Source organism: Alligator mississippiensis, chromosome 1 (assembly GCF_030867095.1).
Source record: "Alligator mississippiensis isolate rAllMis1 chromosome 1, rAllMis1, whole genome shotgun sequence".
In the NCBI taxonomy this organism is placed as follows: domain Eukaryota; kingdom Metazoa; phylum Chordata; order Crocodylia; family Alligatoridae; genus Alligator; species Alligator mississippiensis.
In genome coordinates this window covers 242,418,391-242,442,132 of record NC_081824.1, presented here as the reverse complement: position 1 = coordinate 242,442,132, position 23,742 = coordinate 242,418,391, and the positions used below count along the sequence as shown (strand labels likewise).

The following is a 23,742-nucleotide window of genomic DNA, read 5'->3' as shown; positions in this document are numbered from 1 at the left end:
CTCATCACCAACACAGTCTTTCTTCTGCCAAATTGCAACAAGATGTATTGGATGCACCTGTGCATCTGGCAAGCACTGGCATCTCATTGGCTACATCATCATCGAGAAAAGAGACAGACGGGATGACTGACAAAGGCAATGAAAAGTGCAGAATGCTGGATTGACCACAGGCTCATAGTCTCCATACTGAATATCCGGATACATCCTAGTAGACAACCACAAGGCACAAAAGCACCCAGAAAGCTCAGTGTCTCCAAATTGAAACAGGAGAATGTGAAACAAGCATTTGTTGAAGAACTGCACAGCCAACTAGTGACAATTGATGTAAACTCCAATAACATTGAGGAAAATTGGGCATCCTGCGGAGACTGTCTGCTTGGCTGCATCCAATACCCTTGGTCCCACCACACGTAAATATCAAGATTGGTTTAATGAAAATGATACCACGTAGGGAGACTGCTGAACGAAAAACCTCGGCTCCATATGGCCTGCTTAGAAGACAGCACTTCAACATCTGAGAAGGCAGCCTTCAATAACATCAAGGGGATTATGCTATGCAAACTCAGAGATACAAAACCCATGGCTGAGCAACAAAGTAAATGAGACAGGAACAATAGCTGAAGAACTTCTGTGATGCTGAGGACAATCTATGGGCCATGGTCACCAGGAACATCTCTGATACTGAGTGTTGATGAAGATCTGGAGTCTCTTATCGCAGAGGTGCTCAATGATAAAGGAAAGATACTGCAGACATGGGCAGAACATCAGCTGCAGTATGCTGACCAGGGTTAAGGTGAAGCAGACAATGTTTAGGGCACCTTTATCACACTGCTTATTGATAAAGGAAACATACTGCAGAGATGGGCAGAACACTTCAACAACATCCTCAATGAACAATCATCTATTAGTGAGGAGGTAATTGATTGACTGCCCCAGACAGATATTAACATATCTCTTGCTGATCTTCCAATGCTGACTGAGACTGTGAAAGCAATTAAGCTGCTGTCAAATGGCAAAGCACCTGGAGCAGATGCTATATCAGCAGAGGTCTACAAGCCCAGGGGCTCGCACATGGCTTTGAAACTGACTGAACTCTTCCAGTCAATGTGGACTCAAGATATTATATCCCAGGAGTACAAGGATGCATCCATCGTCCGCTTGTGTAATCAATATATATATATAGGCAACAGACAAGACTGCGACAACTATTGGGGCATCTCCTTGCTGTCAGTAGCTGGTAAAATCCTCACCAGAATTCTGTTGAATTGCCTTGTGCAACACTTTGAACAAGGGCTCTTGCCTGAGAGTCAGTGTGATTTCAGGAAAGGACATGGATCCATAGACATTAGGCCTGTGTGAATAGGGAAGTATTTGATTCAGATTCGGATTTGGCCGATTCGGAGGACAGTGATTCGATTTGGAGGATGGTGATTCGATTCAGATCACTGTCCTGAATCAATTCAGCTGAATCAGCTTCAGAAGATTTGGCGAGATTCGGTGATTTGGATTGGCCGGGGAGATGCAGGCACAGCTGGGCAGCTGCAGGTTCTCCTGTGGCTCCTCTGGCTCTGCCTGCCTCTCCCCAGGCTACAGGAGCCATAGGAGAAGCCCCCATGGCTTCCCTGCCTGACCCCATCCCCTACCTGGACCCAGCCTAGTCCAGGCACTTAAAAAAAAAAAGCCCTGCACTCACTGCCTGCAGGAGCAGCGATTGGGGCCTTTGGGCACCCCCAACACAGCACAGGGCAGTGCGGGGCAACAGGGATCACACCCCCCCCACACCTGGCACCTGCATGTCAGCTGCCTCATGGCATGGGTGCAGCACGGCTTGGCAGGGTACTGTGTGCTGTCTGGGAGCTAGTGCTGCTGGGGCTGAGCACTGCCAGACTCCAGCTGATACATGGAGCCACCCCAGCTTTCAGGCAAATCGAACTGGGAGCTGGGAAATCATACCGGGAGCTGGGGGTAATGTTCAGACCTGAACATTACCCCCAGCTCCCAGTCACTGACTGGTGTCGGGGCGGGGAGGGCATGTGCCCCCCTGACTCAAGAGGCACCAATCACCCATGCCAGGACTCCCTCAAGTCATCGTTGAAACATTTCAAGATTGACCTGAAGTCTTGGGAAGATCTTGCTCATGATAGTTTCACCTGGCAAAGCCTCATCCATACTGGAGCTACCATCTATGAGTGGAGAAGAACTCCTGAGGCAGAGCAGAAGCACAAACAGCATAAATCTTGCAACAGCAGTACAGCCACTGTTGACAAGCAACCAAAGTGGTATCTCTTGCTTAGTGTGCCATAGACAGCTCAAACCACAAATTGGCCTGGTCAGCCATTCATGTGTTCACAGAAACCAAACCAACCAGCGATGTGATGGTTATCCTCGAATTAGAAGGAAAACCACAACAAAAACTGTGTATGTCCTTTTCCATATAAAACGTGTAGTCAGTCCTTTGCTGAGCCCTGTCATACTCTTGCCCTCAAGGATGCCTTGCAGCAGCAAGGGCCATAGGTTAGTTGTGCATTACTTGAGGAAGGATTTCCTTGTATCCGTTTCAGTTAGTTTCTTCTTGATAACAGTGACTACCCTTTTCCCAGTCTGCTAAGAGATGGTAGGTTGGGATATCCAAGTCCATCACTCTTCTTTATACCTCTGTTACATCTCCTTGCTGGGCTTCAGGGTCTGAGGCTCTCCACATAGAAGACTCTCCAGGACTCCCATCTCTGAATGCCCCTCAGTCAGTGGAGAGAGGGGCCAGAACTGCACAGAGTATTCTTGAGAGGAGGAATAGGAGGTCTAGAAAACCTTCAGCTTGTTCCCTGTGCTAGAGTTTTGTCTGTCCTTTGGACTACCATTGCCTGGGGTGTAGGGTCTCCATTGAATGTGACATAATGACAACCAGTCTTTTTTCAGGTGGTCAGCAGGTGATTTCACCTTGCTTCTCAAGACTCTTCAGGGTCTGTGCTCAGCTCATGTGCAGAACTCTGGCATTGGCTTTTGGAAAAGCCAAACAAAGCCATCTCAGTTCTCCTTCCCTTCAGTGGCATCCAACAGACTGGAGAGACTTTATTTCCCTCAGCAGGAACCTTGCTCCTTTGTTCTTATTGAAAAGCCACTTAGTGGTTAATTATCACATGGACCAATTTTGTGGCCCTGCAGTCAAAGTCAGTCTGTTGTTTACAGGCTTTTCCCTCTGCCTACTGCCTGCTTGCAGGAAAACTGATATTTATGAGGCCCCTCTAAGTAACTAACTTAGAGAAGAAAGCTGGTGGCTCCTCAGCCCCAGTATTAAGCTCCTTTAGAATTCTCAGATGGACCCTTTGGGCTTGGGGATGTTGTACTTCATGGCCGCATCTGTTTGCTGCATGCTCTTGTTGGTCAGACAGGAACAATTGCCTACATTTCCTGCAGTTTCCCATCCCTAGCCACAGCTCCGTATATACACTTGGTCTCTCGCTGAACTGCCTACAGCTCTTCCCCCCCACTGAGCCCTTGGAACATATCACTTCCTTTTCCCCAGGGCTTCAGGAAGGTCTTTGATGTATACCACATCCAGCCAGTCCTGCTGCAATCTCTCCACCTCCTTCAAGGGCACACCAGTTTCCAAATTTGGGAATCTAGGTGCCAGTTCCCTTAGCCTAAAAGTACAAGAAATGCCACACTGGGTCAGACTACAGGCCCAACATCCTGTCTCTCACAGTGGCAGAGAATGGATGCCAAGAAGAAGAGTATTTCTGCAGAGCCTGTCCAATCTGATCTGTCCCCTACCCCTCTTTCCTTACAGGTTCCAGCATTCAGAGAATTCAGAGCCTGAAGCTCAGCCCTCTGGCACCCAGCCTCAAACTTACCAACTGATTTACATAAGAGAGCTGGTGGTTTCATTAGTAGGGAATGGATAGGATAGGAACCTGCTGGGTTTCTTCTGACTTGACTTTTCCCTGGCCAAATTGAGAAGCTTGGTGGCACTTGAGAAAAAGCCTCTGAACACCTTTGAGGTTGGCTGGTCTGGGCTCCCACCCCCAACACCCTACTGACTGGCCCATTCCCTCTTGTGGATGTTTGCAAGGCAACTGCATAAGCCTCATCTCCACTGCACATTGTAGGCCATGCTCCTGCTGATAGCAATGACAAGAGTGCTGATACAGATCGGGCCCCAACATCTTTACCACCATGACATAATATAACCCTGGGGAGGTCCTTTTATCTCGGAGACCAGAGTCAGAAAGGAGATCAGTTCAGAGAACTCCAGTGACAGGAAGTACCAAGGTACTCTGGGATTTTAAGCTCAAAGGCCTTGTCTGAGCAGCCCTCCCAGGCTCCAGGTCCCTGATGCACCTGACACCTGTGCTCTCTATGGGGGGTGTGGAGTCATTGCTCTGGTTTACCCAGGCTCCTGCACCAGCCTAGAGACCAGAAGAGTATTGATTGCCTGCTGACCTCCTGGTAGCCAACGTGCCCCATGGTGCATTGCTGCCTCCTCTTCATTAGCTCATTGAGTGCTGAGCTGCTGAACACCCCCTGTGCTCTCTGGGCACACATCTGGGTAATTGTGCCAGCTCCCTGCTGCCAGCTCCCAGTTCCTTTGGATAGTTCCCCATTACTAATCCCCAGCACATCCTAGGACCAGGGGGGAAAATGTATCTGTGTGAGTCAGCCAGAGGAAACAGTAAGTCCCAGCAGGCTGTGTACAGGCTGGAACAAAGTGACACAAACCCAAGGAGATGTGAAGCTTTGTCAGCCTACAGTGGGCTCCTTTATACCATGCCAAAAAATGAGGAGGGAGGGAAAGAGTGCTTTATGCACATGCTCCTTGTACCAGCCTCCTTCCTTCCCTGCAGAGAGCCTGCCCCCTTCCTTTAGCTCCTGGCTTCCACTCTGCTTCCAGGATGTATTTGGAGCCCCTTCCTCACCACATGGGCTGCGCTGGGATCCCTGCTCCAGACATGATTCAGTTTAATGCTTCCCACAGGTTGTTGGTCTGTGTCTTGGGTGATGAACTAGGTGGTTCGGTTTGCTTAGGACAGATAGCTCTCCACTTGCCAGGAGCTCTCCTGTTGCAGTGGGAGAGGAACTGACCCCCAAGTCCCAGATCTCCCAGTACCCCTGAGGGAGTTCCCCCTTCCCAGGGACAATGCAGCAGCCGTCATGGGGGAGACTCTGTTTTCTGGGGTGTAGACCTTCTGACTTCCTCCTTCCATCCCCATCTTCCTCCCTGGGGCTGTGTTGGTGAGAGGCCTGCCTGTGATGCTGTGCACTGAGGTTAGGCTGAAGGGGGCCAACTGGGAACATGGTGACTTCATTTCTTTCTTATTTCTCTTTCTCATGCTTTCTCCTGGTCTGTCTGTCCGTCTGTCTGTTTCTTATGCAGGCGTTTCTTTGAGGGAGTCTCTCACTCTGGTTCCCAGAGTGAGATCGGCAGTCTGCACGGCCAGAAAGGGCAGGAGCGAGAATCTGGCAGCCCTGTGAGTTACTCCACCACCGCCACCAACACTACCACCCTTCCTTCTCCCCTCCTGTTAGGGGCTTCAGTCACACCAGGCCCACAAACTGCCTGACTGAGACCTGCCCCTGAGACCAGACCTTCCGCAGAAGCATCTCTGTAATTTGTTGGGAGATGCTCCAAGTTCTGTTTCTGTCTCCTTTTCTCTCTTTCCCTTGGCATGATCAGCTTCCTTTCCCAATGCAGGCAGGCCAGGTATGGGTGGTCTTGAGGGGATCATGGGAGGACTCCTGGCCCCATGGCAGCATGGGAAAAACCATCCTATGCTAGCAGGTGCCAAAGAGATGTGAGGGAGAGCAGCTTGGCACACTGTCTTAGGGCAGGCTCCCCCACACCTGCATGTGTCTCCTGAAGTAGCTGGGAACATGGCATGCACTGCTCTTGGCTGGGGAGCAGGCGCCAAGCTGGAGAGCAAGCTTCCATGGCACCATACTGGAATGCTTGGTTCTAGGTTGATGTTCCCCGCCCATGTTTCCCCAGGGAGAAGTGGACAAGTGGAAAGTTGGAACCTCACGGGCCCTGGAGGAGGTTGACACGGAAGTCTCTACTGGGGTAAGTATGCAGTGGTTCAGGCCTTTACACACAGGCCTCAGGAGCTGACAGGGTCCCTCTAGCAGTGCTTACCTGACCAGCTTGTTTCTCTGGTACACATCCAGCATGCCCAGCCTCACAGTATCTTATCCTCTACACTGCCTCCAAACCAAGAAGGCTTTGTGCCCAAAGGAAACGATCCTTTGGGCACAAAGCAAGACGATCCCCGAGCGAGGCAAAAGAGGGAAAGGGGCCAGGAGGCTTCCCTGGCTGACCAGAGAAATCCAGGGCAGCCTAAGGGCCAAAAGGGGAGCGCATAAAAAGTGGAAACAGGGTGAGATCACTAAAGATGAATATACCTCCTCTGCTCGTGCTTGTAGGGAGGCAGTTAGGCGGGCCAAAGCTACCATGGAGCTGAGGATGGCAACCCAAGTAAAGGACAACAAGAAATTGTTTTTTAGATATATAGGGAGTAAAAGGAAGGCCCAGGGAGGAATAGGACCCCTGCTAAATGGGCAGAAGCAATTGGTGACAGATAGGGGGGACAAGGCTGAACTCCTCAACGAGTTCTTTGCCTCAGTGTTGCTAAGCGAGGGACACGACAAGTCTCTCACTGGGGTTGTAGAGAGGCAGCAGCAAGGCACCAGACTTCCATGCGTAGATCCTGAGGTGGTGCAGAGTCACTTGGAAGAACTGGATGCCTTTAAGTCGGCAGGCCCGGATGGGCTCCATCCGAGGGTGCTGAAGGCACTGGCCGACGTCTTTGCAGAGCCACTGGCGGGAGTATTCGAATGCTCGTGGTGCACAGGCCAAGTCCCGGAGGACTGGAAAAGGGCTAATGTGGTCCCCATTTTCAAAAAGGGGAGGAAGGAGGACCCGGGCAACTATAGGCCGGTCAGTCTCACCTCCATCCTTGGTAAAGTATTTGAAAAAATTATCAAGGCTCACATTTGTGAGAGCCCGGCAGGACAAATTATGCTGAGGGGAAACCAGCATGGGTTTGTGGCGGGCAGATCGTGCCTGACCAACCTAGTCTCTTTCTATGACCAGGTTACGAAACGCCTGGACACAGGAGGAGGGGTGGATGTCGTATACTTGGACTTCAGGAAGGCCTTCGATACGGTATCCCACCCCATACTGGTGAACAAATTAAGAGGCTGTGATGTGGATGACTGCACAGTCCGGTGGGTGGCGAATTGGCTAGAGGGTCGCACCCAAAGAGTCGTGGTAGATGGGTCGGTCTCGACCTGGAAGGGTGTGGGCAGTGGGGTCCCGCAGGGTTCGGTCCTTGGACCGATACTCTTTAATGTCTTCATCAGCGACTTGGATGTGGGAGTGAAATGTACTCTGTCCAAGTTTGCAGATGACACAAAGCTATGGGGAGAAGTGGACACGCCGGAGGGCAGGGAACAGCTGCAGGCAGACCTGGATAGGCTGGACAAGTGGGCAGAAAACAACAGGATGCAGTTCAGCAAGGAGAAATGCAAAGTGCTGCACCTAGGGAGGAAAAATGTTCAGCACACCTACAGCCTAGGGAATGACCTGCTGGGTGGCACAGAGGTGGAAAGGGATCTTGGAGTCCTAGTGGACTCCAAGTTGAACATGAGCCGGCAGTGTGACGAAGCCATCAGAAAAGCCAATGGCACTTTATCGTGCATCAGCAGATGCATGACAAATAGGTCCAGGGAGGTGATACTTCCCCTCTATAGGGCGTTGGTCAGACCGCAGTTGGAGTACTGCGTGCAATTCTGGGCGCCACACTTCAAGAAGGATGCGGATACCCTGGAGAGGGTACAGCGAAGGGCAGCTCGTATGGTCAAGGGCCTGCAGACCAAGCCCTACGAGGAGAGACTAGAGAAACTGGACCTTTTCAGCCTCCGCAAGAGAAGGTTGAGAGGCGACCTTGTGGCTGCCTATAAGTTCATCACGGGGGCACAGAAGGGAATTGGTGAGGATTTATTCACCAAGGTGCCCCCGGGGGTTACAAGAAACAATGGCCACAAGCTAGCAGAGAGCAGATTTAGACTGGACATTAGGAAGAACTTCTTCACAGTTCGAGTGGCCAAGGTCTGGAACGGGCTCCCAAGGGAGGTGGTGCTCTCCCCTACCCTGGGGGTCTTCAAGAGGAGGTTAGACGAGTATCTAGCTGGGGTCGTCTAGACCCAGCACTCTTTCCTGCTAATGCAGGGGGTCGGACTTGATGATCTATTGAGGTCCCTTCCGACCCTAACATCTATGAATCTATGAATCTAAGAGAGTGAGCTAGCCAATGTGGCTCCATGTCTCTGACCTTACTAAGGGGAGGAGAAAATACTGCCAGCTTGGATGGGTTCTGAGAACAAGAAACAGGTGTGAAGCTGGAACAGGTGGGAGTGGGAGATGAGTATTAGGATGGCTTGTGACACAAGCCCAGGTATAGGGGATGGGGTTCCAGTCCTGGCTCTCCCTTGACTCTCTCACTGACATTAGGAGAGTTATTTAGGGTGAGTTTGTCTGAGGTCTCAGCTATGCAGTGGGATGTGAAGGGTACATGCACTGATGTTCGGGAGCTTCAGATCCTGTGGTGATGGGGCCATGTAAGCTCATATGTAGGCACATGTAAGACGTGGGTTCAGGTGTTGGGGGAAGCAAGCATATCTTTGCCTTTGCTAGGGCATGGTCTTGGTGCTAACAGAGACTGCCTGTGACCTCCACAGTGCCCTGTGTCGTGTCCCAGTGACTCCTACTGCTGCAGTGAGTGACATTCTTTTTGCTGTCAGCAGGAGCTAGAAGCAGAAGAGTCCTCCCCTCGGCCAGGCCCAACAGAGACCTCTGCAAGGGAGAGCAATGTGGACAGACTAGCCCAGCTGGGCAACACCAGCAAGCCTGAACTTCCGAGCACCGTGTCACCCAGGTAAAGCAGGTCTGCTGTAGTCCTTCCCTGCCTGCTGAGATGGCTGCATGGAGCCTGGGCCTGTATGGGAGAGTTGGTGAAGGTCACCAGTTTGTTTCCTTGGCAACCAGAGCACTGAAGGCAGAGCCACAACTGGGACCAGGGGGACATACAGGGCTACAACCAAGTTGGAAAGGTGCCTCTGGCAACTCTGCACCCTCACCTGCCTCTGTTCCTCCTGAGCTGGGGACAGGGCCAGTGTCAGGCAACACAGGCTAGCAATATCCAGCTGTCCTCAGCTAATAGGCAGTGGTGGTTCTTTGTCAAGAAACAGCCTCCTAACTCCTTGTCCCTTTTGAGGAGGTGCTGGGGTTTGCAAGGAGCCTTTATGATATACTTCCTCCCCTAGCAAAGCTTTAATCTCAGGGAATAACATGCCTGCCCCTGGGTGCAGCCAGCCCAGTCCTGGGGGTCTTGCTCACATCCTGTCTGGGGAAATGGCACCTACAACTGGGAGTTCCTGTGTGCCCACTCAAGATGGTTCTGGGTAATATGTGCTGCCCCAGTCTGCAGTCTTGGCATGGGTGCAGGGAAGGGGGCAACTACCACAGCAGAACCTTTTGTGGTTTCTTGCTTCACAGCAAGGCTGAGAGCAAGCAGCTGTGGCGGCCCCGCAGCACCTCCATGAAAGACCGGCAGAACTCGAAGGCCCAGAGTGACCGTGCCAGCAGCCTAGACAGCGAGAGCTCCCCGGACTCCCGGCTCAACACTCAGGTTAAGCTGCAGTAGGACATAGGAGGAACTGCCCAGCAGGAGAGGGACTTTCTTCTCCTGGGAGGTGCCTTTCCTCAGGGCAGAGGAGCATGGTAGGGGGTGGTGTGGCAAGAGGTGAAAAGAGAGGCCACAGTGTATGAGAGAGCTTGGCTTTGCTTGGAGAATGAGGGGAGCTATGTAGAGCTTAACCCTGCCTCATTGCACTGCTGCAGGCGCCCCGGAAGTCAGTTTATGATCAGCTGAACCAGATCTTGGTCTCAGATGAGCAGCTTCCCGAGAGCATCATCCTGGTGAATGCTGCTGAATGGCAAGGACAGGTGAGGACAAGGGAAGCCTGTGAAATGGGTTGTGTTTGTCAGGTGCAAGAGGAGACATGTCTGGTCCCAGTGATGTAGAAAGGGTGGAAGTGGGCAGTCTGTATATTCTTGCTGTTTGTCTTGGGATGCAAAATGCTGTTACTGTATCAGGGGCTTCCCCATCCATTAGGAGCATCTACTCAGCAGAAGCTTTAAATCAGCCATTCTGGATAACTTGCAGTCTACAAGAGCTGGCTGAGAGGATCATCTGCTTATTGATGTACATTTTTAGCAAATCCTAGAACATGGGGGAAGTACCAGGAGACTTGAACAGTGCTGGCATGGTACCACCATTCCCAAAGAGAAGTGAGGTGCCCAGGGGAGCTACAGGTCACATGGCTTGGCATCAGCCATGGGCAGAGTAACTGTAAAGCTGGTTGGAAATTCAACTGATCAGGAATTCAAGGATGGGAAAATGATTTCTCTCAGTCACTGGGTTTTACTGACTGCAGGGATAAAATATTTTTAGACTTTTGTAAGGCATTTGACTCAGTACCACATACTATTTTGATTAAAATATTACAACGTTTAACCATACAGAACAGCATCCAGAAACCTTTTAAAACGCTGGCTGGAACAACCTGGGTCTGGTCCTATACAAGCCAGGTGGCTTCTGTGGCATGACAGCAGCATAGGACTTTCCCTGTGCCCACCCTGGGGCCAGGCAGCTAGGAGCTGCACCCATGTCACCGCTGCTTATTCCAGCCCCCAGCTCCCCAGTGGGGGTGTAGGTGCAGGTTCTAGCCGGTGCAGAGCTGCATCAGGGCCAGACAGCTGGAAGCTACATTCACACTCCTGCTGTTTCAGCCCTACAGCTGAGAGGAAGTGGGGAAGAAGAAGCAGCAGCAGCATGGATAAAAATTCCAGCTGCCCAGCCCTGATGTAGCTCCCCACCAGTTGGAAGTTGCCTGTGTGCCCTGACTGGGGAGGCTAGAGGGCAAACAGAAAGAAGCAACTGCTGCAAGGACGCAGATGGAAGTTCCCTGGCCCTGGCCCAGTCCTGGCTGTTTAGACCTGACATGAGCATAGGCAAAGTCCTGGGACTCTGTAGGCCAGATCCATGGGTTTCACAGGCCAGACCTGGCTCATGAGCTGTATATTGCCAGCCCAGGTACAGATTATCAATAGAGTCCATTTCCAGAGATAAGCTAATTAGTGGACTGAACTAAAATAAATCTGCTCCATTGAGGGAGAAACATTACTGACTAGAGGATTTCAGTAGGTGAGATGCTATTTAATCCTTTCATCAGTGACCTGGAAGTAAAGGTAGCATTAGAGTGATGTTATAACCATGATAGTCCACGAAATATATGAGGGGCAAGGATTTTTTAGGGTGATATCTTTTATTGGGCCAACCGCATCACTGCTGGGAATATTTGTGGATGACACAATGATTGGTGAAGTGGTAACTAATGATGAGGGACAGGGGAGCCGTACAGAACAATCTGGTTCACTTGATAGGGGGGCCAGAGGAATCATGAGCAGGAGCAGGGAGGAGAATTTACCAAACCTCAGTGTGCAGCACTGATGAGATGGATACTGCATCCAGTTCTAGTGCCCACATTTTACAAAGATTATAGCGGGTGTGGAAAAGCCATGAAAAATAATTGAAGCTCTGGAGAAAATGCTTTGCAGTGAGAGACTAAACTTTATCAACTTACCTCAGGGCCGACACTGGTGGTCTGCGGGCCATGTGCAGTCTCTGGGCTTCTGGTCCAGGTGCTGCTTCCCCCACTGCCCTTGCTGCTGCTGTCACCAGCATCTCTGGGCTCCCCTTGCCTCCTCCAGCTTCCGTTGCATGCCCCCAATCCCGAGCGCAAGGGATCCTGCAGCCAGGAACAGCAGGGTGGGGGAGGGAGGCGTGGCATTTGGCCTGAGGGATGTGTGGCCTGCGTACCATGTGGCAGAGGTCCTGTAGGCCCCAGTCACTCAGAAGCTGGATGTTCCTGGCTTACCTTATCCAAAAGGTAACTGAGGAGGCTGGATTAGCATATGTAAAGTAACAGGCAGTAAGGCAGGGATGGCCAACACAACTGGAATGGGCAGCCTCTGTATGTGGCTTGTGGCAGATTAGGGAGGTTTCAGGGAAAACTGCAACAGGTAGGGGAAGAAGCAGAAAGCAGAGCAACAGATTGGGCAGGGCAAGGGGATTGTAGTGGCACTTAAGGAGGGTATGGGGCTTAAATTGTAGCACGCCTGCCATAAAGGTTGGTTCAGCACTAAAGGGGCTGGAGGGCCTGGAGGAAATACCAGGCACTCAGGGGTTCTTTGGCCTAATGGAGAACGGCTGAACCAGCGTTTGGAGGCTAGTGCCACACATTCAGAGAAATAAAGCAATGTTGTTTCACCATGAAGGTGGCTTGCCCCTGGAACAAGGTACCAAAGGAAGTGGTGGCTTTTTCATTTTCAGGTGTCTTCAGATCAAGGCTAAATGCTGTTCTGGGTGACATGGCTCAGCCAAACATAGATTCTTGGTATTGGTGCAGGGGTGGCCAGGTGAAATTCTCAGCCCTTTGTTATACAGGAGGTTGTGTTTGATACTGTAATTATTAGAGGTGTATCGATACATCGGTCTGATATCAGATCGGCACTGATATAAAGAAAATTGACTGTATTGGAAATCGGCTTGAAGTGGCTGATAATTTGGCTGATAAATGCCTGTATGTGTGCACAGCTGCAGCTGCAGCACACCATGCAGGCAGCAAGGAGCACAGCCCGGCAGCATGGAGAGCTGTGTGAAGCTGGTAAGTCTGTTGTGGTAAAAGGGGAGGGGGGAAGGAAGAGGTGTGGGGGCGCAAATCAATACCCTCCATGGTGAGGGAGGGAGTGGGGCTGAGGCTGGGGCTGGGGTAGGCACTGCCCAGCTGGGGTCGGCACAGGACGGAGCTGCAGCTTATCCGGCGGTGGGGAGGAGAGGTGGAGAGTGGCTTCCTCTAATGCATGCCACTTGTGCAGCACTCGTCTGGGAGGGCACAGGGTGGGCCATGTGCCCCTGGATCTGCGCGGGGCAGGCTGGGTGGACTGCAGCTACAGGCTGGGGCCAGGGGCCATGCTGCGCTTGGGGCGGGCAGTGCCAATGGTGCTGGGAGGGGGCTACGGGAGGGCTATGATGAAATATGGGATGACTGCAGCCCCGTTCCGTAGCCCCCCTCCCAGCGCCGCTGCTGCCTGCACCAAGTATAGTGTGGCCCCCGCTCCAGCACACAGCTGCAGCCTGCCCTGCCCCGCCCTGCACAAATCCAGGGGCATGCCTCCCCCATGCCCTCCTAGACGAGCGGTGGGAGCCTTCCCCCGCCCTCTCCGTGCCCCCCACATGAGCTATGCCTCTGTTCCGCCCTGCCCCAGCTGGGCAGCGCTTACCCCAGCCCCAATCACTCCCTCACCACATGGGGCATTTATCTGGCCCCACCACATCCCTTCCCTCCCCCCTCCCCTTTCACCATGACAGATTTACCAGCTGAATGCAGCTGTATCAGAAATTGGATCGGTATAGGCCAATATGCCTCCTTTAAAATCAGCTGTCGGTATCAGCCCCAAAAATCTCTATTGCTGCACCCCTAGTAATTATACCTCCCAGCCTTGCACTCTGTGAAGCTGGCCCAGCGCCAGCCAGCCCTGTGTTCACTTCTAGGTGTATGTCTGGTAACGTTGCATTTCGTATGCATGCCCCTTATGCCAATCACAGTTAGTGTAACAAATACAAACAAATTTCCTATGGGACAGTCCAGGCTTCAGCTGTCACATTCCAGTGAAATTTGAATAGCTGCAAAAGTTACTACTAGAACAGAGGTTCATTTACTTTGGAGTAAGTCATATTCATAGATTCATAGATGTTAAGGTCGGAAGGGACCTCAATAGATCATCGAGTCCGACCCCCTGCATAGGCAGGAAAGAGTGCTGGGTTCAGATGACCCCAGCCAGATGCCTATCTAACCTCCTCTTGAAGACCCCCAGGGTAGGGGAGAGCACCACCTCCCTTGGGAGCCTGTTCCAGACCTTGGCCACTCGAACTGTGAAGAAGTTCTTCCTAATGTCCAGTCTAAATCTGCTCTCTGCTAGCTTGTGGCCATTATTTCTTGTAACCCCCACGGGTGCCTTGGTGAATAAAACCTCACCAATTCCCTTCTGTGCCCCCGTAATGAACTTACAGGCAGCCGCAAGGTTGCCTCTCAACCTTCTCTTGCGGAGGCTGAAGAGGTCCAGGTGCCCCAGTCTCTCCTCATAGGGCTTAGTCTGCAAGCCCTTAACCATACAAGTGGCCCTTCTCTGGATCCTCTCCAGGTTATCCACATCCCTCTTGAAGTGCGGTGCCCAGAATTGCATGCAGTACTCCAACTGCGGTCTGACCAGCGCCTGATAGAGGGGAAGTATCACCTCCTTGGACCTATTCGCCATGCATCTGCTGATGCACGATAAAGTGCCATTGGCTTTTCTGATGGCTTCATCACACTGCCGACTCATGTTCATCTTGGAGTCCACTAGGAGTCCAAGATCCCTTTCCACTTCCGTGCCACCCAGCAGGTCATTTCCTAGGCAGTAGGTGTGCTGGACATTTTTCCTCCCTAGGTGCAGCACTTCGCATTTCTCCTTGTTGAACTGCATTCTGTTGTTTTCTGCCCATGTGTCCAACCTGTCCAGGTTTGCTTGCAGCTGTTCCCTGCCCTCCAGCGTGTCTACTTCTCCCCATAGCTTTGTGTCATCCGCAAACTTGGACAGAGTACACTTCACTCCCTCGTCCAAGTTGCTGATGAAGACATTAAAGAGTATTGGTCCAAGGACCGAGCACTGCAGGACCCCACTGCCCACACCCTTCCAGGTCGAGACCGACCCATCCACCACGACTCTCTGGGTGCGACCCTCCAGCCAATTCGCCACCCACCGGACTGTGTAGTCATCCAAGTCACACGCAGCCTCTTAACTTGTTCACCAGTATGGGGTGGGATACCGTATCGAAGGCCTTCCTGAAGTCTAAGTATACGACATCCACCCCTCCTCCCGTGTCCAGGCGTTTCGTAACCTGGTCATAAAAAGAGACTAGATTAGTCAGGCACAATCTGCCTGCCACGAACCCGTGCTGGTTTCCCCTCAGCATAATTTGTCCTGCCGGGCTCTCGCATATGTGAGCCTTGATAATTTTTTCAAAGACTTTGCCAAGGATGGAGGTGAGACTGACTGGCCTATAGTTGCCCGGGTCCTCCTTCCTCCCCTTCTTGAAAATGGGGACCACATTGGCCCTTTTCCAGTCCTCCGGGACCTGGCCCGTGCACCATGAGCGTTCAAATATTCCCGCCAGTGGCTGTGCAATGACGTCAGCCAGTGCCTTCAGCACCCTCGGATGGAGCTCATCCGGGCCTGCTGACTTAAAGGCATCCAGTTCTTCCAAGTGACTCTGCACCATGTCAGGGTCTACGCATGGAAGTCTGGCACCTTGCTGCTGCCTCTCTACAACCGCAGTGAGAGACTTGTCGTGCCCCTCGCTTAGGAACACTGAGGCAAAGAACTCGTTGAGTTCAGCCTTGTCCCCCCTGTCTGTCACCAATTGCTTCTGCCCATTTAGCAGGGGCCCTATTTCTCCCTGGGCCTTCCTTTTACTCCCTGTATATCTAAAGAACAATTTCTTGTTGTCCTTTACTTGGGATGCCATCCTCAGCTCCATGGTAGCTTTGGCCCGTCTAACTGCCTCCCTACAAGTGCAAGCAGAGGAGGTATATTCATCTTTGGTGATCTCTCCCTGTTTCCACTTTTTATGTGCTCCCCTTTTGGCCCTTAGGCTGCCCTGGATTTCTCTGGTCAGCCAGGGAAGCCTCCTGGCTCCTTTCCCTCTTTTTCCTCGCATCGGGGTTGTCTCCCTTTGTGCCCGAAGGATCATTTCCTTAAGGCACAGCCACCCTTCTTGGGCTCCCATCACTTCAAAACTCGTACTCTGCAGTGCATCCTTGACTAATCGCCTGAGTTCATTTAAATCAGCTTTCCTAAAGTCTAGCACTTTCACCCTACTAGTTACCTTACCCACTCGACGTCTTATGAAAAATTCTATTATTAGGTGATCACTGTCCCCCAGATGGCTACCGATCTGTAGGTCCCCTACCATGTCATCCCCCGTTGCCAGTACTAGATCCATTAAGGCATTCCCCCTAGTGGGACCATGTACCTCCTGTGTCAGGTGGAGGTCTTATACACAGGTTAGAAACCTGCGTGAATGGTGGGACTTTGCCATCTGCATCTCCCAGCAGATGTCTGGGTAGTTTAGGTCCCCCATGACTACCGCCTCTTTAGCTTTTATGGTCTCCGAGAGCTGCCTCAGGAACCCCAAATCTAGTTCTTCCCCTTGATATGGGGGTCTGTAGCAGACCCCTACCACCAAATCCCTTTCTCCTTGTCCCCCATGTAGCCTAACCCACAATCCTTCTACTTCCTCATCCTTCGATTCCGTCTGGATGAGGGTCGATGTATATTGCTCATTGACTTAGAGTGCAACCCCTCCCCCTTCCTTCCCCACCCTGTCCTTTCTGTACAGCCTATAACCCTCAATATGTACCGCCCAGTCATGGGACGAATCCCACCAGGTTTCTGTTAGCCCCACTAAGTCATAGGTGTTTTTTCCAAGCAGGAGCGCTAGTTCATCCTGCTTGTTCCCCATGCTCCTAGCATTAGTATATAGGCACTTGAGCCCTGCGACTGGTGCCTTGGCTGCCCCCCCCGCTCCGAATCCCAAGGGGCCCCTTATTTCTTACCTTCTTGTTGCTTACCTGTGCTGTAGTGCTGGCCGCCCCATGGCTTGCAGGTTCCCAATGTTCTCCTTCTTCAGGCTGGGCCGTCCTTATGGGTGCCACATGGTTTGGTGGTCCACAGCTTCCCCCGCCCTCATCTTCCCCTCCCCTCGACGAGCCTAGTTTAAAGCCCACCAGATGGCATGGTCAGTGTAGCTGTGAGTCCAGGAAAGCCTGAGAAAGCAGTGGCCTAGCTGCTAATTAAAGCCTACAGGTTGTGTGCCTGGAGATGGCTGCCTATAAGTTCATCATGGGGGCACAGAAGGGAATTGGTGAGATTTTATTCACCAAGGTGCCCGCGGGGGTTACAAGAAATAATGGCCACAAGCTAGCAGAGAGCAGATTTAGACTGGACATTAGGAAGAACTTCTTCACAGTTAGAGTGGCCAGGGTCTGGAACGGGCTCCCAAGGGAGGTGGTGCTCTCCCCTACCCTGGGGGTCTTCAAGAGGAGGTTAGATATGCATCTAGCTGGGGTCATCTAGACCCAGCACTCTTTCCTGCCTATGCAGGGGGTCGGACTCGATGATCTATTGAGGTCCCTTCTGACCCTAACATCTATGAATCTATGAGATGGGGTAGCCACGGCTGAACCTCTCTGCCAGGACCATGGGATGACTCAGCAGTGCCCAGGCCAGTGGCCTCACTGCACTGCCCTGTTAGACTCCCAGCTGGACATGAGTGAACCAGCAGCAGTCTTTGCCAAGAAAAATTGTTCCTTTCTCACCTGCTAGAATTCTTTGAGGGGGTTCCTAGACCTCTGGCAAAAGGGTGACCTTAGATTTATTTTGTATTTTACTGTATTTGTTTTTGTATTTTGGGAAGGTAGGTAATCATGGGTGACAGGCAAAGCTTTCCTCAACTCCCACCCCCAGCTGAGGAGCAGCAAACCAAGCAGAAAGAAATGATCAGGTCTTCATCTGGAAAGGGGCGGCCAGGGTGTGAGTGAGGACCTCTGCTCCCCCATTGTGTCTCCATCAAATATTTTTTATCTGGTTGCAGCAAACCAGCCAAGTAAGCATAGCACAAATATTGGATGATATCACCCTTGGGTTGCCTGAGAATTCAAATGAGGAGGTTGTACCTGAGCGCTCATTGTGCAAACAAGAGGAGCCAGAGAGTGAAATACAGTGCAATAGTTTCCTTTTAGCATCAACCTAGAGAAGGGAATGGTCAAAGAGGTGGCAAAACCTGCATATGAGGCACAGTTATTTAGGTGAGTCAGGACTGAAGACAAGACCTGGCTCTGGAAGGGCCTACCCAAGATGGTGAATGGGCAGACAGGGTTTAGTTCAACGTTGTGCAGACTAACGCATCTGGACAGGCTGCATCTCTCCTCACTTGGATAAAAGGGGAACAAATTGCGAACTCATCCAAGGAACTCCTTCCCTCCTCCAGAGAGCCAGCCTCTGGAGATCCTGCTTTAGGTTGCCAAAGAGCTGGGACCTATGCCATGTGGCTGGGCTCCATGTCACTGGAGTCCACAGCACCAGCACCAGCTTGGGATGTCAGGCTCCCAGGATGATTGCTGCTAGGCTGGGCATGGGGCTGTGGACAGCAGGGACAGGTGATTATGTGAGGATATCCTGCAGGGGCTGGCAGGGGCACCGTGTTTGAGCCCATCCAGGCTGAGTCTGTGTACATCCTTGGGAGGCTTTGTGGGGCCCAGTTGGCCAACACAGCAGCGAGGGGACCCAGAGCATGGTATGGCATACCAGGAGCTCATGACTAGCTCTTGCCTTCTCTCTGGCTTTGTGTTGATAGTACGTGAGTGAGCAGCTCCAGGCCCACAGGCAGCCCGTCGTCTCCACCTGCTCCATGGCAGATGTCCAGGCTGCCTTCAACACTATCGTTGCTCGCATCCAGAGATAGTGAGTAGAACTCGAGACAGGCCGAGCACCTGTGGTGGGGAGAGTCGATGACCTGGCCTTGGGGAAGGAGCCTGCCCTAGTAGGGTGGAGGCCTGGCCCTGTTTGCTGCGGTTTGCTTGATTCATTTTTCAGGAAAAGAGTAAGCTTCTGCTCCTGGCCTGAGTAGGCAAGGTGCGGCTGCCAGCCCCAACCCCAGGGAGGTGCCAAGGCCTGGCGGCCTCCACAAGCCAGCTTCTGAATGCAGCAGGGATGGGTGAGGGAGTGCCTCTGAGTCCTGGAATGCCACCTACACCAGGTGCCCCAGCCCCCTACCCCCACCCCTCCGCCAGCAAAGCACTGCTGTGGGTCTGGAGGAATTAGAGCAGAAGCAAATGGTGAAGTGACCAGGCAGGAGGCAGGATGTGGGCAGGGCTGGTGAGTAGATGCAGGACTGGGTCCCTAACATATAGGTTGGAAGCTGGGATAAGCAGCCTGCACATAGCTTGGTAGGATGTTAAGCCTGAACTGTGCTGATGATCGTATCAGTCTCTGGCTATTAAATGCTAGTTCGTGGCCTGCACAAGGTAATTTTGAGGTGAGGCGGCTGGGTTATGAGTGGATGTGAAGATGTGCATGGCTGAGTTAGGAGGGGGGGTGCACAAAGGCAGGTTCTAGTGAGATGCAGAGCCCCATGGCTGTGCTCAGGGTCTGGGCTCCTTCCCACTGCCTGGCCATGGAGTTCGACATCATGCAAGCCAAAGAACTCCAAGCTGTGCCTTGGTAGCCACCCTGCACCATAGTCCATGCAGGAGTCAGGGAGCAGCAATGCTGTGGCTGTGCATGAAAGCTGTGGGGGCAGGAACCACAGCTGTGTGGACAGCTGTCAGTGAAGGGATGAGGGACCTGCCCATCTGGAAGTAGGCCCCTGAGTATGGACTATGCCATCCCTTGTACTGGAGTAGGGGGTGAGCCTGGCCCTGGCTTTGCTCTGAGTCTCTCAGGGGTTTCTCTTCCTTCGGCAGCTGTAACTGTAACTCCCACATGCCTCCCCCAGTCAAGGTGGTCGTGGCAGGAGACCAGAGCTACTTGAGTGTGGTCCTACGCTTCTTTGTGGAGCAGCTGGCCAGCAAGACCCCTGACTGGCTCAACTACCTCCGCTTCCTCCTGGTGCCGCTGGGTAAGAGCCAGCCCCAACACTGGGATCACCCCCTTCTCCCAGCTCCAAGGGTCCCATCCCCTCTCTCAGCCTGAGCTGTTTAGGGATTTGGAGAAGGGCTTTCTGGAACCCTTCAAACCAGGCGCAAAGGTGGGGCCTCTGTGTGTATACAGGCCCTGCTTCCAGCCACTGCCAGCTCCTGCTCTCTCACCATCACCTCCTCCTCCTCCTTCCAGGCTCCCATCCCCTGGCCAAATACCTGGCATCTGTGGATAGTAAGTACAATGCCCTCTTTCTGGACACAGCCTGGAGAGAGCTGTTCAGTAAAGTCGAGGCCCCCAGCTCAGGTAAGTAACAGGAAGGGCAGGAGCTGCCTGTGGGAAGTGTCAGCTCAAAGTGCGGAGGGAGGTTGGCAGTGCCTAGGGTGGCCAAAGTCTACAGGCTGAGTAAGCTGCTTTCTGTGGTCTCACCTCTGCTTACTTTCCTAGACACTGTGGATGTCCCAGGCCGAGTTGCCCAGTTCATTGCAGGGGCCAGCCTCTCTCACCAGCTGCCCATTTCGGAGGCCATGCTGACTTACAAGCAGAAGAGGTGAGTGCTAAGTCTGAGTGCTGGGCCCCCTACACCAGTGTTGTTACAGAGGTCAAGAAACACCTGAGCTCGCTCCTGTCTTCCGGGGCGCACACATGTCCAGCCAGGCTCCCCCATGGACAAACTACAGGGCTCCTGCCATCCTGCTGTGCTACCAGGGCTGGGCACTCACCACCCTGCATTACTGTTGTTGACTGTGCACCCCAGGTTATTGCAGTGCCTCAGATTGCTCATGACACTTCCAGCTGTTGCACTGGCTAGGGATTGCAGAGGAGAGCTGCAGGCCAGAATGGGCAGGCCCCTGCACCTTGCTGTGCTCCGACCTGCTTTCCTCTTGTGCCCCTGGAGCCCAGCCAACTGGTGTTGCCCCCAGAGAGCAGAGGGCTCCTCTCTCTGCTAGGCTTGAGCAGTGAATACAGCACAGCAGGCCCTGCACTCCCCTGCTTGAGGGACTCCTCATTTCAGTGATGGAGGAAGAAGAGGAGGGCAAAATCTTCTTGAGAGAAGAGCAGCCACCAGGCCAAATTAACTTCCCTAAAGAGTGGGAGACATGGCAGGGAGCAGTGAGAGGAACCCCTGGGCCTGTGTGCAGATCTGATTAAAGTAAACTGGGTACGTACGCCAAGGCTGGCAGCAGGGTCCATCCCAGGCTAAAGTGTCTCTGGAGGAGGATGGTCCTAAGGAAGAGGGAAGTTCATTTGGCCCAGTGGCTGCTCTTCTTTCAAGAAGATTTTGCCCTCCTCTTCTTCCTCCCCTTGTGCTGGGCCTTCTCCCCCACATCTCCAGCCCAGAGGTTTGTGTGCTGTTGCAGGGCAGGGAGCCCACTGACTGTGAACCAGCTTTGTTCCCTGCAGAGGATCTCAGAATTTTGCCATCACCTTTTCCCTGTCAGTACAGAGCATGGGGGGGAGGGACAGGGATGTTGCAGCTGCCTGGGTACCAGCTCCCAGCCTGAGACTTGGGCTTCCCAGACCCTGCTGAGCACTGTGATCTCTGCAGGGTTGGAGGCGGGCACTGAGCATCATGGCTGTTTGGGAAAGAACCACAAAGCAGTACACCTGTTTGTCTCCAGAGAAACCTGGGCCTAGAATATCTGGGACTGTGGGGAAGGAGCGAGATGCACAGAGCTGTGGTAGGGGGCATAGGGCAAGCAATGGCAGGGGCCAACAGGTCAGGATTGAAGGCTATTGGTAAAGCTGTGTGCAAGAGGCAGAGGGAGATCCTAGGGCTGGGACAGGGTAGGGGCCATTGGTCAGGATGGAGTGGCACTGACACAGCTGTTGTTTAAAGGAACCCCACTACCTCCAGCCCCCAAACAGATGGCTGGGCAGTGCCACTGGCCTGCCTTCCCCCCTCCCCACCCCCAGTATCTTTCCAAGAAGCAGCACAGGGACTGGTGTGAACAGTGTCCTCACCCCACCCTGGGAAATAGTGACTTGGGCATTGGGTCCTGCCCTGGTTGGAACTGGGCACTGGGGTCTCTCAGCATATGGGCCAGAACTGGGGGCTAGGCAGCTCCTGGTGGAGGTCTCTAATGACTTGTGTTCCAGCAGCACTTTCATCTCTCCCTTCTCTTGGTTTCTGGCATTCAAGGAAGAGAAGTCTCTATTTTGATTTTTATATCAGGTACTGGTGTGTCGCTCGCTGCATTGGTGCCTCGTTCCATGTGTCTGTCCAGCCTGTTTCTGTGTCTGGGAGGAAACCCCTGGGCCTGGCTGCTACAGCAGGCCCCTCCCAGGAGCAGAGCAGAGCGCCCTTCTGCCCCCAGCACCCTGGTTGCATGTATTCTCCCTGTGGAAGGGAGACTGGTCCTTTCAGCCCCTGCCCAGTGCTGCATGCCCCACCTGCCTCCTCCCATATCCTGTATGTCCCTGTGCTGCAGTGTTGTGGGGAGGTGGGTAGGGGGCTGTGCTGTGCAGGGGAGAGGGACCTGTCCTGATGCCTAGGGGCAGGGTGGGTCTAGCCTGCCCCCTTCAGGGCTCAGGGCAGGGCTGTTTTGAGCCCTGAGGTGGCACGTGTCATCCTCACCATGCTCTGTCCCATGCCACACAAGCCCCAGTGCTCTGCTCCCTCTGCTGGGCTGGTGGCCACAGAGGCTTTTCTCACCCACCTTGCTGTCCTGCAGAATAGTTCCTCAGCTGCCTAATGAGAGGGGAGCTGGCTGTGCCCCACAGGCCTGTGTCCATGCCTGAATATGGCCCTCCTGGCTCTAGAGGCCAATAGGAGCCCTCTGGTCCCTGCTGCAAGTCACAGTTTTTAACCCTCATCTCTCCCCTCCCACAGCCCGGATGAGGACTCCTGCCAGAAGTTTGTGCCATTCGTGGGGGTGAGTGTTTGGAGTGGGGAGGGGAGGCTTTGGCCATGGCAAAGGCTCTGCACCCATTGGAGGCCCAGCCCCACCCCTGCCAGGTTCTCAGTGGCAGGCAGTGGTGGGTAGTAAGCTGCAGGCAGAAAGCTGCACAACAGCACTCAGGAAATGGGGCCAGCAGGGCTCCAACTCTGGAAGGGCTCTGATGTGTCTCTCTCCTTAGGTGGTGAAGGTGGGGCTTGTGGAACAGTCCTTCAGTGCCTCAGGTGAGACAACCTACCACCTTAGGAGGCTGGGCATGGCCCTGGGCTCCCACACAGCACCTGTCCCAGGATGGCCATGGCTCTCAGCTCAGGGACATTTGGCCCTCCTCAGGGGATGACTGATGGATTTGATACCCAAACAGGCTGGGACTGCCCGGGCAACATGGTAGACGACTCTCTTGACAGCACACAGACTCTGCAGCCTTGGGCTGCCCGGGGTGCCCTGGCAGACCTCCACATGCCACTCACTTTAGTGCAGTGATTCATGGCTCTGGGGCTGTGCACCCAGTTGTGCTGCACTGGGTTGGCATCACCATTCCACCCTGCAGCCAGCCATGGCAGCACTGGGGAAAGGACTGCAGGTCTGCACTCAGCCTCATTCCTAATGAGCAAGCAGCTGGTGCTAGACAGCAGCCCCCCCCTCACCACCTGGAGGCATGCACATGCACATGCCCCTCCTTGCCCCAGGGAGCTGTGAGAGCACCCCATGCTCCCTTCCCTCCCCGAGCAGTGGGCAAGGCAAACCCCTGTTTCTGTCCCTTGTCCTTTAACTGGCTGCTATGTTTCATCCATACTAGTGGACTCTGATGACGCCACCATCTGCACCACCTCCCTCCTGAGCTCTGGTACACCATCAGGTGGAAGCACTACATACAGCAAGGAGGCTGTCGGCACCCCACCGCCTTCTCCGTCCATCAGTAGCAGCCTCTCAGGGACTGGGTAAGGCTCTGCACTGGGTGCTGAGGGCCAGACTCTGGGGAGATGATAC

General features: G+C 53.2%; 1 protein-coding gene across 17 annotated transcripts in view; it reads left to right on the top strand.

The window, feature by feature from the left end:
* The window catches only part of LOC106739643 (phosphofurin acidic cluster sorting protein 2), a 215,136-nt gene that overhangs the window by 186,920 nt on the left and 4,474 nt on the right, over positions 1 to 23,742 (top strand). For 6 of the 17 annotated variants that reach the window (XM_059720380.1, XM_059720378.1, XM_059720388.1 and 3 more), the window contains 14 exons: positions 5,372 to 5,465; positions 5,984 to 6,055; positions 7,085 to 7,156; positions 8,794 to 8,927; positions 9,548 to 9,680; positions 9,893 to 9,997; positions 18,570 to 18,676; positions 19,678 to 19,832; positions 19,985 to 20,158; positions 20,300 to 20,402; positions 21,996 to 22,028; positions 22,686 to 22,728; positions 22,934 to 22,976; positions 23,552 to 23,693. In XM_059720380.1, the coding sequence (XP_059576363.1) occupies positions 5,372 to 5,465; positions 5,984 to 6,055; positions 7,085 to 7,156; positions 8,794 to 8,927; positions 9,548 to 9,680; positions 9,893 to 9,997; positions 18,570 to 18,676; positions 19,678 to 19,832; positions 19,985 to 20,158; positions 20,300 to 20,402; positions 21,996 to 22,028; positions 22,686 to 22,728; positions 22,934 to 22,976; positions 23,552 to 23,693 (1,410 nt within the window). Of the gene's footprint in view, positions 1 to 5,371; positions 5,466 to 5,983; positions 6,056 to 7,084; positions 7,157 to 8,793; positions 8,928 to 9,547; positions 9,681 to 9,892; positions 9,998 to 18,569; positions 18,677 to 19,677; positions 19,833 to 19,984; positions 20,159 to 20,299; positions 20,403 to 21,995; positions 22,729 to 22,933; positions 22,977 to 23,551; positions 23,694 to 23,742 lie in introns of those variants that run through there. The other 11 variants (XM_059720393.1, XM_059720382.1, XM_059720392.1 and 8 more) reach the window with 9 other exon arrangements.